Source organism: Mus pahari, chromosome 1, assembly GCF_900095145.1.
Source record: "Mus pahari chromosome 1, PAHARI_EIJ_v1.1, whole genome shotgun sequence".
NCBI classification, from domain to species: Eukaryota; Metazoa; Chordata; class Mammalia; order Rodentia; family Muridae; genus Mus; species Mus pahari.
The window spans coordinates 90,628,839-90,639,964 of NC_034590.1; the positions used below are offsets into that span (position 1 = coordinate 90,628,839).

Here is an 11,126-nt window from a genome sequence, read left to right on the forward strand (position 1 = left end):
AGCCTGGTCTACAGAGTGAGTTCCAGGACAGCCAGGGCTATACAGAGAAACCCTGTCTCAAAAAAAAAAAAAAAAAAAAAAAAAAAAAAAAAAAACAACAACAAAATAAAAAGAAAAGAAAAGAAAAGAACCTGAAAGGCAACAAGATCTTTGAAGAATTTCAAGATAGCCTGTGAAGTAATGTAGAACTCAGAGGTACTTTGGAAAGTGTGTAGCCATTCAGTACAACAGAAGCCTAAGTGTGTTTTTCATGAACCCCTAACAGGATAGTTGCCAAGTTGTTAAATTCATTGGGATGTTCCTTTGCTGCCTTTGAGCATGTAGCTTAAGATACTTTGTGAGTGAGTGAGATAGTGATTGTGTGTGTGTGTGCCCATGTCCAAGTATGTGATAGGCATGTATGTGTGTGGGTATACATACATGAAGGCTAAAGGAGGATGTTGGATGTTTTGCTGTTCTACTTTCTACTACCTTGAGACTGAGCATCTTGTTAAACCTTAGACTGGTAGCCAGAAAGTGCCACCTCTTCCCCCCACCCCTCAACTCTCAGCACTGGGGTTACAGGTGTGAGGAGCTATACCTGGCACTTTCGATTTTTTTCATGGTGCTGGCCTGCAAACTCGGGTCCTCATGCTTGAGCAGCAAGTGCTCATTATCTGCAGAGCCGTCTCTCCAGCCTCCCCTAATCTAAGCAGACATGTTCAATAGAGGCTTTGACTCTGCAAATCGCCACAGGTGTTCTCCAGACCCTTCTCCCCAGGGAAACAGGAGAAGAAAAAAAGACAGTTTCATCTCAGAGGTGGAAAATCTCCCAGAGAGAGCCCCTTGCAGCTGGAATCCAATTTCTGGATATTTCTGAAGCTGGAATCTGTTATAACTAGAGAACGCTGGAGGATAATGGGCTCCTGTTGCTAATGAAACACTGAGACCAGAGCACTGAGGTGCCTCTCTGCCAAGCAGAAAGCAGCCTTTTCATAAAGCACATATTGTAATGATTCTGACTAGTGAGCGGCTCTTAGTTGTGGCCCCCTCTCTAAGGGCTTGACTAGGCCACTTCCTTCTTCTCTTTTTATTAGAGACATGATTCTGTTTCAAAGTGGAACTTGGGTTTCCACTGCCTCTTGGCATTCTGCACCCACTGTCTCCCGTCTAGTGTGTCATGTGGCTCAGATCAATGAGCATCAAGGCTGGCGAACAACACCTCACATTTATGAGCCTCCACAGCCTCAAGTTCAAAAGCACAGTCATGACCTTGTCCTCTCCTTCTGGAGATCTGTACTCAGCTGTCTCAAACCTTTTTGTCTTAAGAGACAAATTAATTGGTTGTGGCCAATTACATCCCACCTTCACCCAGCCTGGGTCAAAGCAACTAATTTACAGCAACATGGGCATAAGTGCTGGTGTGAAAAGGCATGCTTTCAGGCCACTGTGGCTACAAGGGGCAGAAATGTAGTGCAGACTAGCTTCAACAGAACGTGGACCTTCTGGCTATGTGTGAGAAATCCAGCAGAGCTGGATCTCAAATGATGTCAGAAGCCTTTGACCTCCTCCGTTTTGGCTTCAAGCTTTTACCTCTCAGTAGCAACAAAGCTCTCAGACTTACTGACTGAACAGCTCCAGGCTGTGAATAAATATGCACCTTTGACTCAGCAACACATCAAAAGTCTGCAGGCTGATCCTGAGACGCATCATGTGAGTCACATGCCTACCACTAAGGCAGCAGTAATTCATAAGGCATGACTTCCTCTGACTAGGTATGGATATCTGACTGCTGGGCCTGGAGTGGGGCAGTTAGGCCCCACCAAGTCTCAAGGACAGACACAGTTTCCTACAGAAGAAAGGAAAGGAGTTTTCTTAGAAGAGACAATTCCAAGACAACAAATTACCACATGCTTCTGGAAATGAAGTTTTCCACGGAGAATTTGGGCAGAGTAACAATGAGGCCACCATCTGGATGCAATGAGTAGTCTAGCTGCTGACCTTCGCCCTGGTGGCTGTCTCAGCACCCTAGAAGCAGCAGAAGAAATTTGGAAGTAGGTGAGTAGCCGTTAGTTCTTGCACGATGTAGGAGTCAAGGCGAAGGGCAGGTTTAATGAGTGAGGGTTCAGAGGGATGGCCACACCTAACAAACGTAATCCAGAGCAGAGCACCAGGAACATTTCATTCCCGAGCTTGAGAGAGGAGGTAAATGTGGCTGGAGTATTTGCATATGATTCTAGACAGAAGATTTCCAGCTGATATGTATGCATTGCTCAGAACTGTTTATGCATTTTCTCTGAGAAGTCTCTTGTAGACCCCACTTGTTAAAAGAAGGTAAACCTTCTGACAGAACATGCTTGTCTAACACCTCGAGAAATTCCATTGTAACACTTTTACAGCCATCATATGTGCTAGAAATGAATGTCTAGAGTCACTCACTTTGTTTAAAGCTTGGCATTGAGGATGCATCTCTGTAGCTCAGACAGGCCTTGAACTTGGGAATCCTCTTGCCTCAGCTTCCCAGTAAGCTGCAATTACAGGTCTGGATCATCAGGCCCAGCAATAGAATTCTCCACTGGTTTTCCTTCAGACAAGGTATTGCTGTGCAGTCCTAAGTCAGCCTGGAACTGCCGACATAGTTCAGGTTAGCTTTGAATCCACAGTCTTCCTGCCTCCGCTTGCTGGGTGCTGGGATTACAAGCATACACTAACTACCATGGCTGGCCGAAGGCTACACTGAAAGCTTCTGCTCTGTGTCCTGGACTCTGCTCTCTGTCCTCTCATGCATGGCATGTGCTTCTGTATCACAGAGGCAGCAATTGTCACCAGGGAAGGTAGTCATAAATTTACATGTCACCTTCCTTTCCTAGGTGCATCTAGAAGAAAGAAATTACTCAGGTTCTTGAAAGAATCAAAATTCCACAACACAATTTCTCTTTCTCAAGTTAAATGAGCTCATAGATAAAATGCTCCCGAATATCACGTGTTAGATAGCTCTGACTTAAAAGAAGCTTCTGGGACAAAAATTAACTGTCGTACATCATCTCCTCTAGGATACTTTTAGATCTTCAGGACAGCATGTTTAATTTGGTTTGTGTGGTCTCCCTGGTCATTGCAACAGTGCAGATTTCTGACTTGGAGCTCCTTCTCTATCAGGAACAGAAGAGACTGCTCAGGAACAGTGTAAGCACAGTGTAAGCCTGTGCCACCGCTTCAAGTGCTTGTCAGTTCTTCCAGGTTCTGCTGTGCCCAAGGGCAGAAACCATCTATATCCTCTCATTTGTTTAAAATCCAGAGCAAATAAAGTAAAACCTGACAGCATGTTATGAGTGTTTTTTGACTTTCTAAGTTAAGGCCTTTCCAAGGAATTTTTTTCCTGGTGTTCTTAGAGTCTGGGATCTGGGACTCTTCACCATCGGACTGCCTTGTGTAACTAGAGCCCACCCATCAGTGCACACTGCTCCTTTTAAGTTCCTCAAATCTCATATTGCTTCTTTGATCACTTTTATGAAAAGACAGCATTCTTCCCTCCTCTTTTTTTCTTCTGGGGCAGGGACCCTTTTGCACGTTACGCAAATGTTCTACCACTGAAATGTTTTTGTTTTACAACAGGGTCTCAATAAATTGTCCAGGATAGCTTCAAAGTCACATTGCCACCCTGGCAGGCACTGCACTAGCAATCCTGTTTCAGCCTCCCAGATAGTTGGGATTATAAGTCTATGCTACCAAGGACTAGCCTCACCCACACCTCATCCATTAACCCTGCATCACCATCATCTGCATATTTTTCCTGTGATGAGAAACGGGGAAGGTCACTACGCTCCTTGACTTGGAAATGTGTTACAAAACTATTATGTATTGCTTGTACAAAAGCAGACACAGGAACCATTAGAACAGGAACAAAGACCCGGAAATTACTCCCACATTTACAGTGAGCTGAGTTTTCAACAATGAGCCCCAAAACATACAAGTCGGGAAAAGGGCGGTAGGTTTTTTTTTTTTTTTTGTTTTGTTTTGTTTTGTTTTTTAATTTTTTATTCTTTAATCTTTTTTACAGTCCAGACTTTATCCTCCAGTTCCACCCTCCAGCGGTTCCACATTTCACACCTCCTCCCCCATCTCCAAAAGGATGTCCCCCTACCCCATCAGACCTCCCCATACCCTGGGGTCTCCACCTCACCAGGCCTCTGCATACCCTGGGGTCTCCAGGATCTTGAGGGTTAGGTATGTCTTCTCTGACTGAGTCCAGACCCCGCAGTCTTCAGCTGTATGTTGTGTTGGGGCCCCATATCAGCTGCTTTATGCTGCCTGATTGGTGACTCAGTGTCTGTGAGATCCCAGGGGTCCAGGTTAGTTGAGTGTGCTGGTCTTCCTACAGGGTCGCCCTCCTCCTCAGCTTCTTCCAGCTTTTCCCTAACACAACCACGGGGGTCACCAGCTTCTGTCCATTGGTTGGGTGTAAATATCTGCATCTGACTCTTTAATCTGTTTTTAAGCATACCATAGTTTCAGTATTAGTGTCAAGCCTTGGGGCCTTCCCCTGAGCTGGATCCCACTTTGGACCTGTCGCTGGATCTCCTTTTCCTCAGGCTCTCCTCCATTTTTGATCCTGAAGTTCTTTCAGACAGGAACAATTCTAGGTCAGAGTTTTTGACTGAGGGATGGCAACTTGATGCCCTATCTTTTTACTGGAGGTGAACTCTACAAGTTCTCTCTCCCCGTTGTTGGGCATTTCATTTGAGTCCTGAGAGCCTCTCACCTCCCAGGTCTCTGGTTCCCCCACCTCCTACCTAAGAGGTTGCCTGTTTGCATTCCCTCAGAGCTTCAGTCTGATCCCCCACCCTGGCCCACCCCCTACCTTATCATGTCCCCCTCTTCCCCTCCCTGTCCCCTTTCCCACTCATGTCCCTCCCTTCCTCCCTCCCTCCCCTCTCCTGTGATTGCTTTCTTCTCCCTCCCAAGTGGGATCCTTACTTGGGCCCTATGGCTTGTTAGCCTTCTTAAGTTCTGTGGGTTGTATCCTGGGTATTCTGTACTTTTTTTCTCTAATATTCCACTTATTAGTAAGTATATACTATGCATGTCTTCTTGGGTCTGAGTTACCTCACTCAGAGTGATATTTTCTATTCCAACCATTTGCCTGCAAAACTCAGGATATCTTTGTTTTTAATAGCTGAGTAGTATTTCATTTTGTGTAAATGAACCACATTCTCTGTATCTATTCTTCTATTGTGGAACATCTAGGTTGTTTCCAGCTTCTGGCTATCACAAGTAAGGCTGCTATGAACAGAGTGGAACACGTGCCCCTGTGGCATGTGGTGGGGCATCTTTTGGGTATATGCCCAAGAGTGGTATAGCTGGGTCTTCAGGTAGATCTATTTCCAGTTTTCTGAGGAACCTCCAGATTGATTTCCAGAGTGGTTGTACCAGTTTGCAATCCCACCAGCAATGGAGAAGTGTTCCTCTTTCTCTACATCCTTGGCAACTGTTGTCACCTGAAGATTTGATCTTAGCCATTCAAGGCCAGTGTTTTTAATAAATGATGTTGAGAAAAGTAGATGGCTACATGTGGAAGAATGAAATTTGACCCTCACCATACCATGTAGAAGTTAATCAAAAACATTAAAAAACCAAGATGCAATGGTGTACAACCAGTGAAGGAAAACAGGATAAAGAAGTGGGTTATATAAAGCTGAGTCGTTTCTGTACACTAAAGGACACAGAATGGAGACATCCCATATACTGGGAGAAAATATTTGCAAACCATGCACCCAAGAAGGGCTGACAGCTAAAACATATAGCAAATCCAACCCAAATGTATAAAAACAAATATCCTGAGGCAGAGGCAGGCGGATTTCTGAGTTCGAGGCCAGCCTGGTCTACAGAGTGAGTTTCAGGACAGCCAGGGCTACACAGAGAAACCCTGTCTCAAAAAAAAAAATCCAGATTTAAAAATGGAGAAAGGATCTGGGTGTGGTGGTGCACACCTTTGATCTCAGGGCTCAGAGGTAGAAGCAGGGTGATCTCTGAGTTTGAGGCCAGTCTGCTTTATAAAGCAAGTTCAAGGCCAGCCAGGGTTACACAGTGAGCCTAACATTCATATTTAATATAAAAGTGTGATGGTTCTCTTCATTGTCTTGATTAGATTGGGAGTCACTGAGGAGATGTTTCTTTCAGTAGGTCTGTGAGGGTGTTTCCAGAGGAGTATAGCTGGAGGAGGAGAAACTGCCTGGAACCTGGGCGCAGCACCATCCCCGTCTTGAAGAAGGTGCAGAGGACAGTTAGGACTACACAGCAAAACAAGCAAACAAAAGCATGTAAAGATCTGAATAGACATTTCATCAAAGAAGACACATAGAATTTGGAAAAGTGCTTAGCATTATTGCTTGTTAGGAAAATGTAAAACAAAACAATACTGAGATAGCACTGCATAAGAATTAGAATCCTCTGTGGCTTGTGTTACTCCCGATGCTGTGTGGATGTCTTTGGCCTGTGCTCCCATCTGAAGTCATGTTGATGTTCATGGGCTGGCCTGCCACTGGGACCATCTTGGTGTCTGTGACTCATGTTGCCCAGAGGTCATGTTTATATCTTTGTCCTGTGCTGCCACAGGGGGCTGTGTTGATGTCCGTGGTCTGTACTGCCACCAGAGACTATGTGGATATCTGTGGGCTGTGCTGTTGCCAAATACTGTGTGTAAGCCTATGATCTGCACTCTCCCTGACTGTAAAGATCAAAGAAGCTACTTTAGCTGTGGTATTATCCATGACTGCAGAGTCACAGTTGAGAAAGAGGGACATAGAAGGCTTCTGTGACACCCCCTAGCACCCTGACCCCCAAAGTAACAGTCTAGACAGGAAGTCATCTAAGAAAACCCTTACAAATTGTGATAAGTGTAGCTTTCCACAACTGGTGGCCTATGGAAGGGCTGCGGATGGGGAAGGACCCAGTTTTGTTTAGGGGCTGGCCACTGGGAGTTTGACCATGCTCCAAGGAGTCTATGGGCAGCATAAGTTGGACTTTTTTTTCTCTTCTTTTTAGGTGGGGTGAGGTCACATCAGTGGAAGAGCAGAGCTGGGAAGACTGGGAAGTAACTGTGATCAGGATGTGTGATGTGAAATTCCCAAATAATCAATAAAAAATTATGTTGGAAAAAAAAGAATTAGGATTACCTGAAGTAAAATCCGACAGTAAACCAAATGCTGAGGAGGATGGGGGGGGGGAACACACATTTTTGGCGTGAATTAAGGTGGTATAGATGCTTTGAAAAGTGGGAAGTATTCTACTATGCAAATATACATTTCACATTTGACCAAATGAGAATTCATGTCCACATAAAACACTCATGGAAATCGTCATCGCAGCATCATTCATATGCCACAGACTGAAAGAAACAACCCAGATACCCTGTGACTGGAACGCGGCTGTGGTACATCTTTGTCATGGATTAATGTGCAGCATGAAAAGGCTGTTTACTGAATGCAAACACATTACTCTAAGTACAAGAAGTCAGATGCAAAAGACTGTGTTGTGTGGTTCCATTTACACGACACCCTGGAGAAGGCAAACCGGTCAGCGCAGAAGACACAGAAGTGACTGCTGTAGCCTGGAGTGGGATGTTGATTACAAAGAGACAAAGGAGTTCTTTAAGGTTCGGGGTTATTTTGATCCTTAATTTTGGTGGAGGTCACACAGTTGTATATATTTGTCAAAATTCATTATACACTGAAGATGGCAAGTTATCATTGGAAACACAAAGCTGATAATAGTGCCTGTTCTTGTTGTTTTCTTGCTTCTTCCTGTCTCATAGATGTGACGCTATCAAAAAATGTCACCTTTTGTTATGGATTACCACAGCAGACTGTATAAAATATCTCATGACTCTCAAATGCACTTTGTTCAATGTATCATTACTTCTGCTGAAGAGTCTCCCGCTGTCTTCTCCTTGTAATCCACATTGAGAGCTCCCTGTTTGTTGAATTCTTACTAATTCATCTGGGAGAATTCTGCAAACCTGCGTTTTAACAGGTGCCAGAGCGGGTGCTAGCATGTGGAGGCTTGTCCCTCAGCACTAGGAGGCAGCAGAGTGTCGAGGTGGTGAAGGTATTCTGTAAGACTGCCAGGTGTAAAACCTTGCCTCACCCCCTTTGCAGTGGAGACTTGAGGTGCCTTGGGGGATGCTGCAGGGAAAAGGTGGGGATAAGAGAAACAATCTCACCAGAGTTATGAGGATGGAAAGAAAGGACACATGTAAGACACTCAGCACAGTGCCTGGCGCCAGGCACATACCACCATTGTTTCGAGTGACAGGTAGTACCCACGCACGGACGTGGGAAGGGACTCTCTTTCTGGATGAGTAGGCTGTGACCTACATCTAGAATTTTATGAGGCAGAAATATGACTTTTCCCATGTTTCATATCCTGAGTTCTTCCTGGATGCTTCACAGTGGACTGGGCAAGCTTCACACTATGAAACAGATGATAGAGTATGCATGTACGTGCGTCTGCATGTGATATGCATGAATGACAAAGGATTTTATTTTGGATCACAAGGAGCTGATAATTTGTTCTACACAGTTCTTAAAATACCACCATCTTCACTTGTAAGCTTTGCCACAGTTAGGTGCTGTTTGGAGGTGATTGTCTCCCATTCTGTGAGTGTTCTGGAACTCTGAAATGGTGAGACTTACTTTCAAGGTTATGTGTGAAGACACATTTCCACTTCTCTTATGAATTGTCTAAGAACAGATACATTTATATTAGAGTTTGAGGAAATGGTCAAGGATTTATGATTCCTTAATGAAAACAAGCATGTGACTGTCGAGAGTGGTTTTCTTAATTACTGTTTTGTATGGATGTGTGTACATGTGTGTGAGGTGCACATGGATGGATGTGTTTGTATGGAAGTGTGTACATGTGTATATATGGATGTGTATATATGTGTGTGAGTGTGCACCTGGATGTGTTTGTGTCTGCATGGTGTCAGGGATCAGTAGTGTCTTCCTCCATTACTTTCCACCAGTCTATCTATCTATCTATCTACCTATCTATCTATCTACCTACCTACCTACCTATCTATCTACCTACCTATCATCTATCTATTTTTGACACAGAGTCCCTCACTGAACCTGGAGCTTGTCATTTTAATTAGCCTAACTGATGGGTAAACCTCCAGGATCCCTGCTTCCCTGGTGCGGGGTCACAGGCGCATACTGCTGTGACTGGCTTCTTGTGTGTGTTCTAAGGATCAAACTCAGATCCTTGTCCATGGAAGGCAAACAGTTTACAAACGGAGCCATCCCCCAGCCCTCATTGCCATTTATGCAAATAAAATGGCCAGGGTTATGGATGTTCCAAGTGCACATGAAAAGCATAGTAGAAATAACTAGATTTTGGGTCTCCTGTGTCCTGGTGCAAATGTTGATTTGTTTTTGATGATAAAGATGTTATAGGGCTGGGTGTATGTCATGGAGAAGGTAAGATGACAGACGGATGGGTAAACAGTGTGTATGAATTCTACTCAGCCTTAGGCATGACATTCTGTCACACGCTACAGCATAGATGAAGTATAAGTACATTATTCTGAGTGAAATGCTAGCCATAGAAGAATACTTTGACGTCACTTATGTGAGACTCTTGGAGTCAAATTCCTAGACACAGAGAGCAGAGTGTCAGTTGTCAAGGTGTGAGGGGAGGAAAGATGGCAAGTGATGTCTAGATAGGTTTTGTTTGAGAACACACACACACACATGCACACACACACACGCACACACACAGACACACACACACACGCACAGACACACACACACATGCACACACACACGCACGCATACGCACAGACACGCACAGACACACACGCACACACACACGCATGCACGCACACACGCACAGACATGCACACACGCACACACGCACAGACACACACACACACATGCACGCATGCAGGCATGCACACATACACACACACACACACACAAATGTAGCGATGGATGTAAGGATGATAAATGCAAATGTTCTCTCTTTAAAAAAAAACCTTTATTTTGTTTGTGTGTATGTGTGTGTCTTAAGTCTGTGTATATATACTAAGATGCACTTGCCAAGGTCAGAGGACAACTTGCAGAAGTCAGTTCTTCTCCTTCTAGTCACATAGTAAAGTGTGCTAAACTCAGAAGGCCAGGCTTGGTAGCAAGCAGTTACCTGCTGTGCCATCTCGTGGGCCTGAAACAACAACAACAACAACAACAACAACAACAACTACTACTACTACTACTACTACTATAAAATTTCTCTCTGGACCTTGCTCTCCCTTTTGAAAGTGGCCATATACCTACTCCTTAAGGTTAACGACATGTACCACTCTATAGAATTTCATGTTATTTTTGTGCAGGGAGCTTGTTAATCCTCTCTGTCTTGTTTCATTTTTAGTGTATGTGCTGAAAAAGTACTCTCTACTTCAGTAGAAGAGAGGTCTGGACATAGTGGCTCATGCCTAAATCCCAGCATTCAGAAGGTTGAGGCAGAAGAATCGACGTCATGAGTTCAAGGCCAACCTAGAGGTGCCACAAAGAAAAATCTTGTCTCAAAGATATCGTAAAGACTTTTCCAGAAAAACACTACACCTGATAAATAAATTCACTAAAGTACCAGGACACAAAATTAACACATAAAACCCACTAGCCTTTATATGTACAAACAACAAACACTGCGAAAAGAAACCAAGGGAAGAGCTGAACACACCATGAAACATCTCACACTCTTACCAAAGGCTCCAACATGGAGATGGGCTTGTAGTTAACTTAGCATGTTCAGGATCTTGGGTTCAGTGCCCAGTGTCTTGAGCTTAGAAAGCTAATTAACTAAGAATGGAACAACTCAGCAGCCATGCTCAATACTGACTTCATCTACCTTAGGACCTTGAATGAAACAAAGATTTTTTTGACAAGGGGAACCTTAGCCAGAGAGGAAAATAGTAGGGAGTTTCTTGTTCTTTGATTATTTTTTAAAGAGACAATGTCTTATTATGTAGTTTACCTGTCCTAGAACTCACTGTACAGTCCGTCAAGCCTTTGCCTCATAATCTACCTCAGCTTTGAAAGTGCTGGGGTTATAGGCATGCACCACCACTTCTACTTTGATTGTCAAGTATC

General features: G+C 44.1%; 1 protein-coding gene and 1 non-coding gene across 2 annotated transcripts in view; one reads left to right on the top strand and one right to left on the bottom strand.

Annotated features, from left to right (window-relative positions):
• LOC110325619 (transmembrane protein 180-like) overlaps nt 1–3,166 on the top strand; it is a 23,747-nt gene extending 20,581 nt beyond the window's left edge. Inside the window, 2 exon segments of the mRNA XM_021203765.1 lie at nt 3,033–3,108; nt 3,110–3,166. Coding sequence (XP_021059424.1) covers nt 3,033–3,108; nt 3,110–3,166 — 133 coding nt within the window.
• A 7,155-nt stretch (nt 3,167–10,321) lies between these two features.
• Nucleotides 10,322–10,424, bottom strand: LOC115063077. Its single transcript, XR_003842954.1, has one exon. It is a non-coding gene; the product is annotated as a U6 spliceosomal RNA (small nuclear RNA).
• Nucleotides 10,425–11,126: the final 702 nt, after the last annotated feature.